Source organism: Aotus nancymaae, unplaced genomic scaffold (genome assembly GCF_030222135.1).
Source record: "Aotus nancymaae isolate 86718 unplaced genomic scaffold, 86718_ANA_hifiasm-v0.15.2.pri h1tg000019l, whole genome shotgun sequence".
Classification (NCBI taxonomy): Eukaryota; Metazoa; Chordata; class Mammalia; order Primates; family Aotidae; genus Aotus; species Aotus nancymaae.
Window position 1 is genome coordinate 59666061 of NW_026988431.1, and position 21183 is coordinate 59687243.

General features: G+C 36.1%; 1 protein-coding gene across 14 annotated transcripts in view; it reads right to left on the minus strand.

The window, feature by feature from the left end:
- Nucleotides 1-521: 521 nt before the first annotated feature.
- The window catches only part of MECOM (MDS1 and EVI1 complex locus), a 571478-nt gene continuing 550816 nt past the window's right edge, over nucleotides 522-21183 (minus strand). For all 14 annotated transcript variants that reach the window (XM_012470952.3, XM_012470950.2, XM_012470951.2 and 11 more), the window contains 7 exons: nucleotides 20084-20250; nucleotides 18932-19009; nucleotides 12963-13132; nucleotides 10542-10686; nucleotides 7616-7852; nucleotides 6632-6815; nucleotides 522-2062 (listed from right to left, as the gene is read on the minus strand). In XM_012470952.3, the coding sequence (XP_012326375.1) occupies nucleotides 1928-2062; nucleotides 6632-6815; nucleotides 7616-7852; nucleotides 10542-10686; nucleotides 12963-13132; nucleotides 18932-19009; nucleotides 20084-20250 (1116 nt within the window). In that variant the 3' untranslated portion in view covers nucleotides 522-1927. The remainder of the gene's footprint in view (nucleotides 2063-6631; nucleotides 6816-7615; nucleotides 7853-10541; nucleotides 10687-12962; nucleotides 13133-18931; nucleotides 19010-20083; nucleotides 20251-21183) is intronic.

The following is a 21183-nucleotide window of genomic DNA, read 5'->3' on the forward strand; positions in this document are numbered from 1 at the left end:
TTTTTTTTTTTTTTTTTTTTTTGCCATGAGCAAAGAAAGAAAAAACAAATCATGTTTACACTCTGGTTATAACAATGAACAAAGGCTATTTTGCATGTGGACAAAAACTTAAAAGGAGCATAGAAAAGTCAAAGGTTTCCCCCCCTTTGTGAATCAGTTGACACATAATGAAAAACAAAAATAAGAATCTGAGTTCCTTTCGGCATACAATCCGCAGAAAACCTGTAAGTCCCGCTTTGTCCTGATTTAAGTGGAGACTGTGAACATGAAGTGATACCAGGACTGGGTAGTGGCACATTTAAGCCCTGACTGCACCACATGGGAAGTTCAGAGCAATGAGCAAGACTCACTATTGCCCAAGAACTATCACTTATGCTATCTCAAAACAAAACAAACATGCTCTGGATTTCACGTATCTGTTAGGGCATCAAGAGCCCAGCCATCATGTATTTAAATCATTGGATCCCAAAGGGAAAGTAAAATTGCATGAAGGGAAAGTAGCACACAGTGGGGAAAAACACTCCTTTTTGTAAGTCTTTATTTTTTAGTTGCTCCTCCCATAGTAATGCACTGAAAGGCATAACAGTTTATATTGTACAAAGCATTTGAAGAAAGTACCTCAACTTGCTGATTATTTCAAAATGAGATTACAAACAAAAAGAAAAAAATCTGGTTCCTCAATAAAGGGGAAAATAACTGAATACAGTCTGTTATTTACTTCTCTCTTTTAACATAAAGTTGGGAACACTTCATTTTACAAATAGGATTAACATGAACGTAACGCCGCACAAGCTTGCAGACAACCAGCATAAAATATGAAGTACAGTTTTTAATCAGAAGAATCATGCTTCCATGAAAGAAATTATAATCGTTTATACAATTGAATCGATTTCAGTATTACAAAAACTAAGTTGCATCTATTCGTATTTAGTTCATTAAGAAGGAAAACAAAACAACAACGAAAAAAGGAATGTTAAGAAAAGCCAAACACCATCTGGCACTCTCATACACAGGTCGGGTCACCTCGGTCCTTGAAATTCAGAAATGGGTGTGCCTCAGACGTCATAAAGTAGTGGCTGACTGGAACAGTGCTATTTTAATCAACAAACAATAGTTTGCCAACAAATAAATACATGATACACGCAACACACACAAAAAAATAAACATTAAAAAACAGTGACATGATTGTCTAAAATTAAGATGTTATTACAAGGATTTGCCAAACAATTTATTAGTGGTACAGCGGTACTGGTGATGAACGGGTCACTTCACGGACTTAATCTCTTTGAGTGTGAACATCCATAGTTTACAATATACACACACCCTTTTTCCCTAGTTTTAAACAATGTACTTAAGAAGGCAAAAGGGGGAACAAGAACTCCCTGTTATCAGTTTCTATAGTAATTGACTGTGCATTTCATCCAACTACTTCTGTCTTCAAAGGGTTAAATTACATAAAACTTTAACGAAGAAAAAGATTAAATCTGTAATAAAAGCAACTGTTCCCAATCATGTCAGGTGATCTTGTACAAAAAAAGAATTTAGTTTCTATGGAGCGTTCATTCGTATCAATGCTGCCATCTCAACTGCCCTCTCACCCACCCATACCCTAAGGTGGGGTAAACTGGAAGATGCCTTCAGCCCAGCAAGTTTTTTGTTTTCATTGAATCACTTTAAGTCGCACTGATTGATCTTCCAGAAGTCAGCAGCTGCCTTTGCTGTGCAAAACAAAATATCGAGAATAAATAGTTTCTTTTTTCTTTCTTTTTCTTTCTTTTTAAAATCATTCAGTTTAAGGTCACTAGACTTTAGATGAGTGACCCTGCAGGTCTATAAGGCATTCTGCTTAGCAGTCTTGTAAATAGTCCTGTATGAAAGAGCCATGCTACTGCTGGACTTGGTCCCACTGTGGTCAACCTTGGTAACGTCATACGTGGCTTATGGACTGGATGGCACTGGATTCCGCCGCAGCCCTGGCCATACTGTGCCACACGTTGGAAGAACTGTGGGATGTAGAATGGAGGGACTCCTTGTCAGACAATGACAGCATCATAGCATATGCCTGGGGTAAAAAGGAAAGAGACTCAGTAAATGGCATTTGAAAATCATCCCTTTTAGTTCAAAGAATATTGGTGGCAAATGGAAAGGGATGGGACCCTGAGTAGAGGTATCCTTCGTGGGTGTGTTTGACAAAGGAGGCATAGCATATTTTTTGTAGAAATGACATGGGATTACTGTTGGCCTTTAGTGCCTGGAGGCCCCCAAAGTGACACACCCTACCGAACAAAAAATTAACCATCCTATCTAAAATGCAAATAGTGTGCCTCCATTGAGAAAAATGAGTCATTCTCCTGTCCAACCATAAATACAGCCATCCATCTACTACATATGTTCAATTCATCAAAAATATTATTGCGTGCTTATGACTGAACTGCAAATATTAATAGGATATAGACCTACCTTGACAGAGCTGTGGCCTAGTAGCGGGTACAGCCTGACTCCTACACTTTATAACCAAAAGCACTGAAGGTGCTTGAGTGACTTGCCCAAAGTCACTCAATTAGATAGTGGGAGAAGCATAACTAAAGTGTATTTCTGTCCAACTTTTAATCCAGTGTCTTTTCTCCAATTTCCCTTCATGCTTGACATACTCAGTGCTGATAACCAAAAGTTGAGGTGGATCAGATCAGCTCTACCAAAAAAATAAAATAAAACAAGACCCAACAAATGTTTCAATCAACTTATTTTCTGGTGTCTGCTGAGCAGAGGGTGCACAGAGGTGCTCTGTGAAGAACTGCTCTTTCTTCCCTATTATCATGTCAAATTTTAAATAACTGTTCAGAGAATCCCCCATTTACTGCCAAGCAAAATATTCAAATGAAATGTTTGGTCTTGACTTGTGAGTGAACTTTTCACTGTTGATTTGCTATTGTTGGTCTCATCCATTGCTAAACTTGCTTGTCAAAATGCTGCTGAAGTGGAATCATTAAAGTCCTGCCAAAGACATTCCACTGTCTGTAAACAAAGACAAAATGCCTGTTGTCAGGCAGAATTTCATCTCTGGGAGTCATGCTGAGACATGTGGCCAGTCTGTGGTTTCTTCCGTAATCACTGCATTCAGTTAGAAAATCTGCCCTTGCAGGCTGATTTTGATTTGCTGGGTCATCGCTCTAAATGTACACATTTGACTTTTATGTATGCAATTTGCCTTTTGGACCTCTACAATATCCCATGATCCATTTAACAAATATTTCTTAAGCATCTACTCTATGCCAGGCTCTGTGTTAGATCCTAAGGAATTAAAAATATATAATATAGAGTTCTTATCTTTGGCAGAGTTTAAAGTATGGGCTTAGTGAGCATTGAACCTAAATGATCTATTCTGATTATGTACCTACTTTTCGAGAACAAGATAAAGAATATTCTGAAAGAGTTAAAACAAATTCTGATGTTTGGGAAGATGAAAGGGAGTAAAGAGAAAATTTTGGAATTGTAAGTTTTAATCCTGGCTTTAAATCTGCTTCTACTCACCTAGCTGTGTGACCTTGAGCAAGCTGCTTAAGCTTTTTTTTTTTTATTTGCATTTTAGGTTTTGGGGTACATGTGAAGAACATGCAAGATTGTTGCATATGCACACACATGGCAGTGTGATTTGCTGCCTTCCTCCCCTTCACCTATATCTGGCATTTCTCCCCATGCTATCTCTCCCCAACTCCCCACCCCCTGCTGTCCCTCCCCTATTTCCCCCCAACAGACCCCAGTGTGTGATGCTCCCCTCCCTGTGTCCATGTGTTCTCATTGTTCAACACTCGCCTATGAGTGAGAACATGCACTGTTTGATTTTCTGTTCTTGTGTCAGTTTGCTGAGAATGATGGTTTCCAGGTTCATCCATGTCCCTACAAAGGACACGAACTCATCGTTTTTTATGGCTGCATAATATTCAATGTTGTATATGTGCCACATTTTCCCTGTCCAGTCTATCATCGATGGGCATTTGGGTTGGTTCCAGGTCTTTGCTATTGTAAACTGTGCTGCAATGAACATTTGTGTGCATGTGTCCTTATAGTAGAACGATTTATAATCCTTTGGATATATATCCAGTAGTGGGATTGCTGGGTCAAATGGAATTTCTATTTCTAGGTCCTTGAGGAATCGCCACACTGTCTTCCACAGTGGTTGAACTAATTTACACTCCCTTTTAAACTTTACTTTCCTCATATAACACAGATGATAGTAATAACAGTACTCGCCTCCAAGAGTCGTGAAGGAACCACATGCACAAACTTACATAAAGTGTTTAGCTCAGTGTGCCTGACTGAGGTAATACATAAATAGTACCTATTACCACGAAATTAATTTTTACAGGATAGAGTTTCTTGAGGAAGAGCCCGTACAAAATGTAGCTACTACTGTACTGGTAGACTATTTTCAATTCGATCACTATAAAAATTACAGACAGAATAAATATATGAATGCTTTGACTAAAGCATCTCAGCCTTTAGATTCTAGAAAATGGCGAAACAGCATATCTGCCTTTTAATCAAAGGAAATAAACATTTTCATGTATAAGGATCAGTGCCTAGCATATAACTGGTAGTTAATGAATGAATGCATGAATGAATGAATGGCATTATGAAATAAAGTGAATTTGCAAAAAGGCCTGACCATTTTCAAACTAATCTACATAATGTGATCAAGTAACCAGAAAAATATGACTTAGGATTGCAAACTGCTAGTATTTCTTATAATACTAACAGCTCAGCTGGGCAGGGACTTTATGTAAAAATTCTCAAAATTGTATTATAATTATATCCTTTATCTCTAGGTTTTCAGGCCCTTTTGCTTTCTATCACTTCTGACAGTTTAGGGAGTTTTTAGGTATTATATCTTACAGTGAATGAAAATCATTTCTGGTGGACTAATTGAAAGAAATTTACAAAGAAAAAACCATGGTTAGGCTCAATGGGTCACATCTATACAAATCCCAGTACTTTGGGAACCTGAAGTGGGAGGATTGCTTGAGCTCAGGAATTTGAGACCAGCCTGGGCAACATAGTGAAACCCTATTTCTACACAGAATTGAAAAATTAGCCTGGCATGGTGGTGCCTGTCTATAGTCCTGGGTATTCAGATGGCTGAGGCTGGAAGATCACTTGAGTCCAGTAAGTCGAGGCTGTAGTGAGCCATGATTGCACCACTGCACTCCAGCCTTAGCAGCCGAGTGAGACCCTGCCTCAAAAACAAACAAACAAACAAATAATAACAAAAAAACAAAAGCCTAGATACTCCAGTTATCTCTAATCAACAAGCATGGAAGAATGGGAAATCAAGTGTTTAAAAAAAAATGCTAGCCACCTCTTATGGATGTCTCTTAGTAAAAATGAGATGTCTACTCTAGTTAATTTTTAATGTTAAAAACTGAAAACTTCATTTTTATCCCCATTCAATAAAAATTCACTTACCCCTTTTACAATGAGGAAATGGTACCTATAGTCTTTAAGTGATGTTCTCAAGTTCATGGAGGTAGGCTTTAGGAGCCTCTGTAGACACTGGCTACTGTGACTTCAATTGAGAAAGAACATTTATTTTGCCTATTACCATACATAATATCTCAGAACTTTTTACTAAATGGAATATTATTTAATGATTTGTATTATCCCATTGATGCAATCCACCTTCCTTGGGATATTACTACATTTGCTGTTAAGGCCAACCCAGAACATGTTACCCAAATAGAAAATCATTTCCAAATGTACAAGCTAATATGGTCACATTGCAGGTCAGGCCCCCTACAAAATGAACTAATGGATCAACCAATTAGACCACAGTGCCCAATAAATATGGTAATAGGAAGTTTCTTTACTTTTAATTGACCTGAATGAACAATCTGGTTGAGTAAGGATGTTAAACAAAAAGTACTAACTTCCCTTATTTTGTAACAAAAACACTGAGGCTCTTTTAATCACTATGGATCCTTAAATGGATTTATAGTTAGGTATCATAGTGCTGACACAATGCCGTAGAACCTAATGAATTTGAGTACCATTCAGTCACTCATTCATTCATTGAACTTAAAATTGACAGGTTGTATTTCTAAATCTGCCAATAAACTGGTGTGCACCTTTGGCAACTCATTTCATCTCTGATCCTCATTTTACCATTAAATTGCAATATGAGATGACTCGGTAATTAACTATACATAACAATTTACTAGACATAGAAGGGGACAAAAAAACAAAAGTTGCTTTTCAGAAAAATTTGAAAAATACAATTACCCTCATAAAACTACAGACATGGAAAATGATTCTGAGGTAATACATAAATATTTGCAAACATTGTGGACTAGCTGTACAGAATGAAGGGAACTAGAAAGTCAGGAAAGATGAGTGTAGAGTAGGTTTTGTCATAAAATTTCTATGCAGAATGCAGCCAAATTAATTGCTTTCTTGGTTAACTGTTTTGGATTTGGTCATAAATACAGTAAAGAGATGAACATTTTTAGAAAAGCATCTGACCCCATTTGGACTCTAGAATATTTCGAAGATAGAATACTTGCCTTTTGGTAGTCTAAGAAAATGTACATTTCGTGCATAATGTAACCATGATGCTGTACTACAGGAAATTCTGTACCTGTGATTTGGACTTTCTGTGTAACGGTTGCTTAAGTTCCTCTGGCACATGGGAAGTACTAAAAGAAGACAGCTCGGCTTCAGAATATTGATTATCTTCCATTTTCCTCATTTTGAGGCTATCTGTGAAGTGCCTTATATGATCTAGAGCAGAAAGTCCACTTTTATATTCTTCCTCTTTATACCTAAAATGAACCAATGAAAAACACAGTTTTTTTTTTTAGTTTGTTATCTAATCAAATCACTTTCATTTGAATCTATCCACACAACCAACAAACTTCAAATTGTATTTGCAGGGTAACGTAGCATGCATCAATTATTGGGTTTTTAAAATTATTTACAAATATCATGTCTTAAAAATATATTTCTGTTAAGATTTTTAGTAACTAAAGCCAAGCATATTTGAGATAAAGAGTTAAAATCAATGATACATTAGTCAGTAATGTACAGAGACAGAATTCATATATTCATAATTTCCATTTAAAGTAAAGCTAGTTATGGCACTATTTAGTCAACATCCATCATGAAAATATAATAGTCCCATCAATTTAACTGTTGGGTTCTTTTCATTTAAAAAGTTATCATCCATATAGATCACATGTATATCTCATGAAGTGAAATTTATCTCAATTATATTTAACTGATGATCATACCAGATTATTACATAAATTAGATAATATCAAAATCTCTATTTGAGTTTTACAAATAGAGTCTAACAATAAATGATTGTGTACTTATGTAATTTTCATTTTATCTTTCCCACCTCAGGTTACTCAGAGTTGCACAAAGCCTGATGCATTTATATGCTTGTGGATTGTGTTGATGGCCACTTTATTTTCATCTATTTAAAACTGATCCTCTGAGTATGCCTAATTCAAATTTAACTTTTATGATTTATTACTCACCAATTGCTTATCACAGGAGGAGTTGCAACCGTACGTGGATCTACTCTTGCTTAGTTTCTAAAGTCACCCAAGGTACTCACCTCACTGGGGATGTCTTGCAACTCATCTCCAGGGCACTGGTGTCTTCATAGTCATCCTCAGGGTTTCCTTCATGTAAATTACTTGTCACTGGTTCCTTTCCTGTTTTTCCAGTAATATCATTATCCTCGTCCTCCTCATCTAACAACACCTCATCTTCAACTTCTTCATCATCCAGTAAGTCTGAATTTTGACCGGTCACCAAAGCCTTTTCATCCTTAAAGTGACTGCCATTCATTCTTTCAAAAGCGTAAGAAAATAAAAATTAAAAAAAAAAAACAACGTCCGATTGTTGGTTTCATTATTGAAACTATGATTTGCTTCTTTATTATGTCTTCCCAACGACAGTTTAGATTTTTAACACTTACAGAGGAAATTTTTGTCGTTTAAGCTCTCTGTCAACTATGGAAAAATGATGTGATTTCACAAATGGGAAGATAAAGAAAAAAATAATTGTATGATTGCTCAGATTATGAATGAAGCCTCTGGCAGACCAGAAAAACAATCTCAGTCTCCTATTTCTTATCAGACTTTGCTTGATAATTGATATTGCTATATATATATATAATATATAATATAAAAAGGCACATAAACATGTTCTCTGCACAATTTACCTAATTGCCATTTAAGTACCCCCCCCCCATTTAAAATAACAGATTTCTGGGAAACTCAGATCACTCATGGGCAATAGCTTCAATACACATGCTAAAGTGAATCTAAAAGTTCAAAGACAATGTTAAAGTAGTTGCCAAGAAACAACTGTTATTTACTGACGCTAGAAGACATCTGTGGTATATTCCACCTGGCCACTCTACCCAAATTTGGAAGGAGTTGAGAGTTCACTTATTTGTACTATTTTCAAATTATTTTTTACAGTCGGAATGTGAAATAGTTCCTTCTTTCTCAGGAAAACACCAGGGTGGAAAAAGTTCAATTATCAATAGAGTACCCCCATCACCTTTCCATATAACAAAAATGAGTTTAATTTAATATTCAGACATCCCAGGATTAAAAATTAAATAAAATAATCTTGGATATGACAAACACACATAGTAAAAATCCGTTTGACCAGAAAAAGTTGTATCATTATTAAGCTTTTAATATAAACAATCTCTTAATCTCTTTTATCAAAGAATGGTGAAAACATCTTTTGCACAGACATAAGTTAGTTTCCAAATATACTGTCAACTTGCCTGCATGAGTGGATTAAAATTTTTATTTAAAAAAATGAAAGAAAAGGTAAAAGAACAAAAGAGTGTATGGATGAAAATTAAAATAACAAAAGCCAACATGATTAAGAAAATCTATTTGTTAATTAAGCTTTCAAATGTGGCAATTTACAGGGAATAAATTATTCATCAAAAGTAGCCTGATAGGAGTTCAGGGGAAAAACTTAGATGACTCAACCTTCTTACTTCTTTGCTGTTTAGACATGTTGAAGCCAGATGTTGCAGCTGTGCAGGCTCACAAATCGCCAGTTAAAGGCTAGAAAATCTGAATTCGCATCTCAGAACCCAAATGGTGTGTTTTGTTCAATAGTTCTCATTTGCATCATGTAAATATCATTATCAAAGTGTAAGGTTGTTACTGTTTCTTGCTTGTTCTTACTACTTTGTCCTTCTGATCATCTGCTTCCTCTCTCCCTTTCACGGACAGACACACACACACACACACACACACACGCGCGCACACACACGGACAAGGTAAGAGAAAGATACATCCAGCTGCACACTGGTGTAGTTATCAGACTTCTCAGAGACTGGAAGGATCTTTTTCTTGTTTTTCTTAGATACACTTTTGTACAAGTTGAAGAACAGAAGTGGTCATATATTTTTATGTTATTTTAGTAAAAAATGCTTATTTGAAGCTTGCCTTGAAGAAATTACATAATTAATTTTGACTTTTAATAACATCAGAAACAGAGGACACTAACCCAGTAATACTTGTATGATGAAAAATAATGGAACTTTTAACTAATTTCATGTTATTTTATAATTTACAATGTAGCATCCTAATTTAATAAGTCACTGTATAGTTATGTTCAGAAAAGTCTACTTCTCAGCAATAGATATTTAATTATAGCTTACAGATAAGAAATTAAATCCAGTAGTTTTGGTGAAATAGTATTTATTAACTTCATATCCAAGGTGAAGTGCTGGGTAAGTGTTAGGTATTATCATTAACAGCATTAAAAGCTTTTTAAAAAATGAATTAAGCTATTCATGCTCAATGTTGATGATGACAAAAGGGGGCCAGTGCATCCGGTCACTAAATGTAAGGATGGTCATGTCCACTGAAACAAACAGACAAGAATTAAATGCGTAGTCACCGAAGAGGACATAAAATAGCAATAGAATCTTAAGAAGACTAAAAAAGTTTCTATGTAAAAGTTATTTGGGGGAAACTCCATGGGTATTTCATATATAAATGTATGCATAATATGTGTAATATATGTATGCATATATACATAGAATTGCATATTATCTGTAATATATATAATTTATGATATATAATAGTAACCTCTATTGATCAGTGATTCAACTGAATCCCTGCAATGAAATTTTGTTAACAGATTCTATTTAGCTATCAAATAGCTAAATGCTGGTAAAATTATGGGCTCTGGAATCAGACAGCTCAGGTTGAATCCCACTCATTACTTATGTGACCTCTGACACAATGGTTTAAGCTTCAATGTCTCCATTCCATCACTGCTAAAATTACAGTGGCGATCTCACAGGTTATCACAAAAGTAAATTAATTAATACATGTAAACTGCTGGGAAGCACATGTGGTGTTTAGCATGTACTAAATATACACCAGCATTGGTGACTGAAGTAATAGTGCCACAAAAGTGAGCATAGCAAACATATTTGAAAACATGTTCACTTCAGTCATCACAGAGTTTAAAAATTTAAAACACAGCTTTACCTCTCTTCCACATTCCTGGGAGACTGGCCACCATGGTTGCTATTCCCAATGAAATTCCGAATTTCTGTGAAGTAAGCATCTTCTTTGTCATCCAGGATCGCACCTGTACTTTCCAGTTCAGAATGAGGCGACGATGTTGCTGTACCTGTGTGGAGCAGAAAGTCTTTTATGATGATGATCACTGTTTATCTAGTAACTTATTTGGAAATGCACTCCTTATGAATTTGATCAGTGTTGTTTCTTAAAACATGCCCTATGAATATTAATAATATTAACTTTAGGAGGTCAATGTCTCCCCAGTTTACCATAATACACATGCCCATGACAGTCCTTTGGGAATATATTGAACCATTGAAATCACGAACTACAGTCTCACAAAGAAGTCGCTTCTCTCACTAGTTTTTCCTTACCTCTGTTGTGACATGGTAACATTTGTATTAATATAATGAGAATTTAGGGTGAGACAAATCATAAACAAGTCTTAAATAGGTCCAGCCATAAGACACTGTATACGAAGTCTTGGTTGCAGTCAATATGTTTTGTCTTGTTTTGTTTTTTGCTGATGCTGTGCTAAAGCCTAGAACAAAATACAGATTAAAGGCACACTGAAAATTCTACATCCTGGTTTGCTGGGCAAAGCTGTGGGTTGACTCAGCACACTCTAGTCCAGGGGCTGGTACAGTATTAAGAGGACAATAGGGCCGGGCGTGATGGCTCATGCCTGTAATCCCAGCACTTTGGGAGGCAAAGGTGGGCGGATCACCTGAGATCAGGAGTTTGAGACCAGCCTGGCCAACTCTGTCTCTACTAAAAGTACAAAACTTAGCCAGGCATGGTGGTGGGTGCCTGTAACCCCAGCTACTCAGGAGGCTGAGGCAGGAGAACTGGTTGAACCTGGTAGGTGGAGGTTGCGGTGAGCGGAGATTGCAGCCTGGGTGACAGGAGTGAGACTCCATCTCAAAAAAGAATTTATTTTTTTAAAAAAGGACAATATTAGATCTGCTGATTACAGGATGATCTTCAGCTTCCTCGCCCATGAAAGACGAGACTTACAATACCTGTATCACAGGATTGGCATTACGCTTACGCAAACTTAAACAACTCTAAGTACTTTATATGTGGTTGTGCTTTACACCAACATTAGCTTCTGGTGTTTATCTTGCCCACAAAGTGTCTATAATTTAATAGTTCATCACAATAGTCTCTATGACAAAAACAAGAGGTTAGAACATCCCCTCAGCTAAAAGAGGTTATAATCTAGGTCAACAAGTATTAACCTTGACATGTTACATTTTTAACTTTTTTCTCTAAAATAACTTTGATAAGAAAATTATAGTTGTATCATATGAGGGTGCACCCAGTTAGACGGTGTGGCCAGTTTTGCATATCGGATTATACTTCTGTGCGTACCTAAAATCTAATATTTTAATACTACGATCATTAAATTGTTAACTTTGAAGAAGATGAACAGTATATACTTTTAAGTAGTAATCAGACAAGATCATAAACAATGTGCTTTTATAGTAGAAGAAAGATTAATAATAAATGCCTTAAATAAAGACTACTAGTCTGTATTAATCCAACTTTCTTCTGTTCCTAAATCTCTTTTCTTGACCTCCATATCTCTTCTCCCTACTCCCAAAGCATAGCCTTCATTCTCTGTAGACAAATTGTGACTGCACAGGTTGGCTCTGCACACACATGCCAGCTGGCAAATGTTAGTTAATGACTTATTATCTAACTATTAGAAGCCAAAGACTAGAAAACCTACAATCCCTTCTGCTAAATATGTGCTGGCAAAGTACCAATTAAGAAAAGGCTAGTTTGATGGCAGTTACTTCTAACTTAATTTTATATCCGACTGTGTGACAAACACAAAGCGTCACTATCATTTGCTATGAGTTGCTCTGATCATGTCCACAGTCTCAAATATTCCTAGTCTTAACAAAAATTACCAAGGGAGGTTCTCTCAACTGCAGGCCTACTACAAAAGCAGCTACGCTTTCTAAATTAATATTCAGAAAGTGACATTCTGGGGCTGCCACTCTAAAAGTTCTGCCATGCCCAGGGGCCACATTCTGTGCTAACAGTGAAAAGACTGTCCCCTGCAATTTAGGGAATCTCGTTTTGTAAGTCTCCTGTGAGTTTAGGGCATTGTCCTCTTCGCTTAAAATTTCCCATTAACATGAATCCAAGAAGATAAAAACACAATCCAAATAAGGCCACTGAATTATAAATTAATCAATGATCACATTGTTCACATGATTCTAAAATCTCAACAGGAACTTGCTGGGTATTTTTACAGTGAGATTTGATTTTGGCGTCAAAAGTGGAAAAAAAGAAGAAAGATCACATTATCTTATTATCTTTTAAAGTTGAAAAAGAAATCATCTTTGCCGTGTGACACAATTTATTACATACCAGACATGTTCCCGTTCTCATGCTTCTTTAGGTGTCTGTCTAAATTGGTTTGTTGACCAAAACACCTATCACATAAGTGACACTTAAATGGCTTCTCTTTATTGTGAATGTTGCGAACATGCCTCTGCAAGTTAGAAGATATACTAAATGATCTGTCACAGTATTTGCATCTGAAAAATAAGCAAAGAGAAAATATTTGCAAGCACATTAAAAGGTATCTCTCAAGACTAGTTAGCCAGCTATCAAAAATCATCACCACTCATTTTAAAGAAAACAACATTTTAAAGGAAAGGTACAGGGAGAATGCTATTCACACAGTTCAGATTTCAATCCCAACAGAATTGCTTTAAAGACTTTTATGACTTTATCAAAAACCATAATAAAATATTGGTGACTTGGTTGCTCCCAAATTCGTTACAGAAATTAGTACCAATATTTTAAGTAAACTTCATAAAATAAAGCGCATCAAGGAACAGTAGCATTGTTTCATCACCTGCTTAGGACAATACTATTAAATTTTTGGTAAACAAACATAAAACATTCACACAGTTTTCAAATACAATAAAAATATCACTTTTTAATTCAAAATTATAATTCTTAGGAAATTGCTAATCCTAGAGAAAATTTCTTTATCAGTTTCAAAATAGCAATGAAAATTCTAGGTTTTTGAAACTAAGACAATGTGAATAACTTAGTGTGATACCAAAGAATCAGCTACCATAACGTATCGTGATTAGGAGCCCCAAAAGCCTTTTCTCTATTAATCTTTAAACTATTACAAAAGAAAATAATAATGCCACTAAGTTCTCTTTTTGGAATAAAAGCAAAAGTCTTCCATCTATCTCCCTATTTCCCCCTATTTTTCGTTTCTCTTTTTCTGAAAGAGTCTGTAGCAGTTTTGAACCAGGTTAGTTTTTCGTGAAAGCACTTATTATTGGGTGGTTAATTGTTTCTGTTTTCCATGTGATAAAAAAAATCATAAAATATTTTTAAAGATTCCTTTTAATCATAAAATGAAAATATAAAAATGTAAGACCCCCTTCCCCCAGCTGTCATCAGTGAAGAAGAAAAGGGGTTTTGTAATTGATAAGGTTATTGTCCTCTGTCATTTTCAGTGGCATGATCTTGGTTCACTAGAACCACTGCCTCATGGGTTCAAGCAATTCTCCTGCCTCATTCTCCAGAGTAGCTGGGATTACAGGCACATGCCACCATGCCTGGCTAATTTTTGTATTTTTATAGAGAGAGTGTTTCACCATGTTGGCCAGGCTGGTCTCGAACTCCTGACCTCAAGTGATCCACCCACCTCAGCATCCCAAAGTGCTGGGATTACAGTCTTGAGCCAAATGACTTTTAAATGAAAACTTGAATCTTAGAGGACATAAATTCTTAACTCATCCTTCATTGTGTGAAGGGCCCTTCTCCTCCCACTTCTGAATGCAGAGTTAGTGGTTCAAGTGCTCTAAAGCAGAAATCATCCCATTTCACTAGAGTTCTTGGGCTTCTGTGGCTGTCCTTACATGATGCCAGAAGTCTAGTCAGTTCAGTAGGAAAAATAATCTGTTCAACTAGTTACTTTGGCATAGTATCAATAAGCCAACACAAGCACTGATTTAATTTTTCCCTCTTAAAAAACTGTTCTGGCATCAGAAGGTTCTTCAACTTTCCTCACTTACAATATTAATAAAAAATGTGTGAAACCCCACATTATGGTAGTTGTAATATTTTAGCCTCTGGTTTTTTTTTTTTGAATGCATATAAAGTTATGACCTTCTCTGCAATAACTGTTTACCTCCAAGGCCCACTGCAATGAGAACTATGCTATATTTAGCACAATTTATTCTGTGCTCAGCAGAACAACCTAGAAAACCCTGTTAGAGTAAACATACTCCCATGAAACACTTTTTAAAAAGTTTTTCACCCAAAATACGTTCTACACAAATCATGAGGAAGAGAGATTATATTTCTGTCATGCTTCTAATTTTCTGCTTGCATGCAAAGGGTCTTTTCCAAATCGAGTAAGCATCATCTTTTCAAGTCTAAACAGGCATGTTCTAACCAAAGGTCAATTGCTACTTTCTATCTCTCCTCTGCTAAAGTTTTGGCCAGAAGAAGAATGTTCAATGTTCTAAATAAAAACTCATTTCCTTCTACATAACTCAAATAAGAGCCTAAGTTTTAGAAATTCTTAAAATGAACACATAACACAGTCATGGGCAGTATACTATTAAGCCTTCCTAGTTATCAGATGTAGATATGGAGATCAGACATGCCTCTGAGATCATGATATAAAATAAAAATTCTAAAGTGAGAGCTCTGGGTCTGGGTTTTAATCATGGCTCTATTAGTACCAGACTTTGCAGAAAGCAATTAGCATCTGTAAATCTAAATTTTTTCATTTGTAAAATGGAGGGGCTGGGCTGGGTGTGGCGGCTCACACCTGTAATCCCAGAACTTTGGGAGGCCAACGCGGGTGGACCACCTGAGGTTGGGAGTTCAAGACCAGCCTGACCAACATGGAGAAACCCCATCTCTACTAAAAATACAAAAAGTTAGCCAGGCATGGTGATGCATGCCTGTAATCTCAGCTACTTGGGAGGCTGAGGCAGGAGAATCGCTTGAACCCGAGAGGTGGAGGTTGTGGTGAGCCGAGATCACACCACTGCACTCCAGCCTGGTCAACAAGAGTAAAACTCCATCTCAAAAAAAAAAGGTGGTGGGGGAGCTGATTCATCAAGGACATAGAACACAGAGATGAATAAGTTATGGATTCTGCTGTGCATAGTGGCACCTGCGTATAATCCCTCCTCCTGCCAATAACCAGGAGGTGAGGCAGTAGAATTGCTGGGAGTTTGGAAGCTGGGAGTTTGGTACCAGCCTGAGCAACAGAGTGAGACCTAGTGTCTATTAAAAAAATCAAAACAAAACAAAACAAAAAAGTGGATTCTGCTGTCAAGAAGCTTGTGGTCTACTGGTATTCATCTTTCTGAAGAGATAATTTTCTACATAGGGACCGTGTTTATGTTTAACTTTTACTACATAAAGTATTAAAACCTAATATAAAACCTAACAGGACTTTCCAGAGGGCACTCGTCGGCCACAGGAAGCAGACCTAATTTGTGCATCATTTACATACCATTTTAATTAATTTATTTATATCTTACTTTCTGAAATAATTTTAGACTTACAGAAGAGTTGCAAAGATAGTACAAAAAGTTCCCATATACCCTTCACCTCAGTTCTCTCAATGTTAACATCTTACCTAACATTTATCAAAACTGGGAAACTAATATTGATACAATCATATTAACTAAAATACAGACGTCACGTGAATATCGGCAGCTTTCTCCAGTGTTCCTTTTCTGTTACAGGATCTGACCGAGGATCCCGCGTTGCATTTAGCTGTCATGTCCCCTGCGTTTCCTACTGTCTCTGAAAGTTCCTCGGTCTTTCCTTGCCTTTAAATGCCCTGACACTTTGGAATAGTACCGATTGGGAATTTGGTAGAATTTCCTTCAATTTGGGTTGGTCCAATATTTCCTCATTATTAGAATGAGGTTATAAATTTGGTGGAAAATATATCACAGAGGCAATATGCCTTCTCAGTGCATCCCATCAAAGGAGTGTGATGCTGACATGTCCACCTCTTGGCGTCGTTAACCCTGATCCTTTGGATAAGGTAGTATCTGCCAGGTTTCTCTACTATAAGGTTACTACTTTTTCTCTTTGTAATTAACAAATAGTTTGCAGAAGATATTTGGGGGCTACGCAAATATCCTGTTTCTCCTTAAACCTTCACTAACTAAATTTTCATTTTTTAAATGAACTTTTCTTTTTCTGGAGATGGGGTCTCTCTATGCTGCCCAAGCTGGTCTTGAACTCCTAGTTTAGGAGGTCCTCCTGCCTCAGTCTCTCAAAGTGCTGGGATTGTAGGGATGAGCCACCACACCTGGCCTAAATAAACTTTTCTTTTGAGGAGACTTTTAGATTTACAGAAAGGTTGCAAAGATAGTACCTAGCACCCATTTTCCCCTATTGTTAATATCTTCCATGTACATTCGTCACCACTATTAAACCAACATTGATTCATTAATTAAACTGTAAACTCTATACTTTATCTAGTTCACTACATTCACTCATTTTAACATTCGAAAATTGATCTTGCCTGCAGCAATTATTACTGTAGTGTCCTAATTGTGATTTTGTTTTCCTCATTTTTTCTACACTGTTCATTGGAATTCTTATGCAAGGAAAACAAAAACAGGGTCTTCAACTTTCCTCACTTACAGGGGCTGGACAAATAATTGTTTAAGATCTCCAGCTATAACAAAATTCTGATTTGTAGTTTAAAAATACATATATGTACAGTGATAGCACCATTATTGGGTAGAACAAAACCACTGAATTCAAGTACAAAGAGTAAAATGAACATGATAACATAGTTTCCAATACTCTTGCCATACCAAAACATGGGAGTGGAAACCTTTCCTTCCACTTAAGCAAAATTTCTGGTAATAGAATTTTTTCAAAAGGAGAAATCACCTAAATCTTCCCATTATTATATTTCTCTGAGACCTGTGATATCAAGTGCATTCTATCAGGTATAAATTGGAAATATATGACTTATGATTAGCAATTGTAGGAAAGCAAGGAATCTGAGAAAACACTGATGTTTTAAGGTTAGCTCCATCTTTCTCCTAAAACTTCAATTATCCTCAAATGGCCACACGTCTACCCATTTTCTTATTTTACCATTTAAAAAAATTTTTGAAATATGATAAATAATTTACTTTTTTATTTTAATGGAAAAAGTTAGCACTCAGGAAAAAAATAATTTTATATATATATAATGTATAAGAATTTCAAAGGAGAATGACATTATATTACTTAAGTTACATAATATTCATTTTTTGAAGAAATATTTGCGAGTACCTAATACTGTGTGCAAGGCATTGAACATTAAATAATGTAGGCTATATTTTAAAATTGGAAGGAGAAATGTTTATTTTCAATCTTTCATAAACAACATTAAAATTAGATGTCTTCAATGTGTCATATGGCTGATCTGGACAGGGAACAGAATAAGCTAAGAGGTAATTTAGAAAGTTATTAATAAAATTACCCTTTTTTAAATAGTATACTCTATTTTATCTGTTCTACCTCTAGTTTCACATTTTCTTCTCCCCTGATGACCTCCCCAGGTTTAAAATCTTTTTTTTTTTGAGTTGGAGTCTCACTTGTTGCCCAGGCTGGACTGCAGTGGTGTGATCTTGGTTCACTGCAACCTCCGCCTCCTGGGTTCAAGCAATTCTCCTGCCTCAGCCTCCCAAGTAGCTGGGACTACAGTTGCAGGCCACCACACCCCACAAATTTTTGTATTTTTAGTAGAGACAGGATTTCATCACACTGGCCAGGCTGATCACAAACTCCTGTCCTCAAGTGATCCACCTGCCTCAGCCTCCCAAAGTGCTGGGATTGCAGGCATGAGCCACAGTGCCCAGCCTAAAGTCTATTCTTTAAACTTCCTATTAGAACCTGGGGAAAATGACATAGCTGTGCTGGGGGAACAAAGTACATCTGGGTTGTTAACTCCTAGCAGAGATTTGAGGCTTGAAAAAGGAAGGCTGCAACGTTACGATTTTTGTCAGTTAAGATAGTCTTAATTACTGAGAAAAGAGAACATAACAATAATAAAAAAGAATTTTTAAAATGGCTACTATTTCTTAAGTACTTATTCTGTACTAGACACTGTGCTGGAACTTTTAAACTGAGAGGTGGGAAGCCTTGATTAAAGAAGCCAGAACTCTTCTAATTCTGATCCTAGCCATTAGTCAATTCTTTCTTGACTCAAAATTGAACAGACATATATTCAGAAATGCATAAAATAGCCTGCTATGAAACTGTGTTCACGAACCCCCTTTAACTATTATAATATTTATCAAGATATTTAGCAGATATCATTGTCAAACCTGTAAGGTTGCTCTCCTGTGTGGGTTCTCAAGTGCCGTGTTAGGTTTGCAGACCTTGGAAAAATCTTGCCACAGTATCTGTTATGAAAAGATGTTTATAAGAAAAAGTCAGCACAGTTGACTATATTTCACTCAAGCCACACAGCAGCCAGATGTTTACTACTGATTCAATTAATCTTGCAAGGAACACACATATCTTTGGTATTTAAAATTTGCAATGAAGCCATTTTGCAGATACTGATATAAATAACTCTAAACTGCATTGTAAGATCTGGTTGAATCTGTTCAAGTATAAGCAAGCAATTTAGTCTTGATTGCTCCTATACATCTCTCTTATTAACTTGATATTTTTACATTCGCAAAGGTGAACCACACAAGGGGATAAAAATATGATGAGAGTTTGTAATTCTGGGTTGATATAAACGGATTTCAAATGTTTCAACTCATTTTACATGTTAGCCACAGTGATAACTTCCTATACATAGAGTGTTAACCAGATCGACAAAATCCTGAGACTTCATCCATCAAGGCATGTACCCATAAAAGCTTTTTTTCTGGAAAGTGTCATATATTTCAAAGAGCAGATAAGTGATATGTCTGAGTCAGATACTACAAATTTCTAAAGATGATTCAGAAATTATAAGCATAATTTATTTAGAAAAAAAAAAAAAAGTCACACACAAAGCCAGAAACATAAAACAAACTTTACTTCTGATGAGTAACAGAAAATTTACTAACTAGTTTTACTCACTTATGGACCTTATTTGTCTTTAATTAATGGCCTTATTCTTCAATGCCATGACAATTAATAAATACATGCTTGAGGACAGTGGTAGTATACCTTTAGATGAAAATAATTAATTGTGAAAGAAAATTCATAAATATCAAAGTGAGACAAGTAGATAGTATTTGGACTGCTTCCAACCTCATTTATCACAACCAAATGGCCTGTGTTAAAATTCTCGTTTAATAATTTTTTTAAAAACATTATTTTTATATTTCACTAAATGAAGAACACTTTGAAGTGCTTGAGATCTATCATGGTGGCTATTAATCATCTAATCAAGAATAATTTCCAAAATAAACAGCTGGGCCTTTTGAAATCAGAGGGGAGATTTCTGGAAAGTCAGCCATAATTAACTGTGCAGTTACCTGCAGGTATAGCGCTCCTTTCCCTTCCGCAGCAGGTTTTCGGGCAGGGCGTTGGGAGGCGCTCTGAAGTTGAACATAGAGGGCACCGACTGTAGGAGCTCACTGGCCTCAGGTTTCAGGGCACTGAAGCTCTCTAGCTTTTCAGCCATGTTTTCAATAGCTGACATCTGAAAGTCAAAAGCACAAGACCGTGAAGCGTTTGGCATCTTGTCTTCTATAATAATCTCTGGCAAACCAAGAACATCATTAAAAGGGAAGCATGAAAACTGCAACGGGTTGTAGAAAGAGACTGTAGTATCCCAGTATCAAATAAACAACAACAGAATTGATTTATTTAGGAAATACTGTAAGTAGAACCAAGCTTATAAAATGCTGAGTGAACTTTTTGCATAAGACCTTGGTTAGGCCATTTTATCATAATCTGACATGTAATTGAACAATGAAATACATAAGAGAGCTAATAAAGCCAATTTAACTTTCTATTTGATTAAGTGACAGCATTAGCATCATGGTATGGACATTAACATAATGGAACTTATAGGGAAGTTGCTATACCCCTTGCCTAGGTAATGAAAACCGTAAGAATCATGCAGTCCCAAGAAAAGAACTGACAGCATGAAAGAACAGAAAGTGTTAAAACATTACAGCTTAAGCCAAGTGTGTGTAACTCAGAAAGAAAAAATTAAATGTGTGAGAGGGTATCACCTGAGACTACATTAAATTAACGTCTGGATATGCCATAGTTTTAAGTGGGATCATATACAGAGAATGTCATCAAAGACTAAGACCGAGTTGAAATGACAGTTCATCATATGTTAATATAATTTCATACAACATAACTTGACATGTACCTTGTAATACAGGGGGAGCAGTTTATGTAACCACACTTAGAGAAACATTCTGGAAAGAAAATTATCCCTGCCTAATTCTTCCCCACTAACAACCTAATTTTTGTTGCTTATAATCTTCAAGTTTTTGTTCACCTGCACACTTATTTGAGAGTCACAATAAGAGGATGGTATTTACTTTTTAAGTTGACTTGATCGCTGTTTTTTTTTTTTTTTTTGGAGACGGAGTTTCGCTCTTGTTACCCAGGCTGG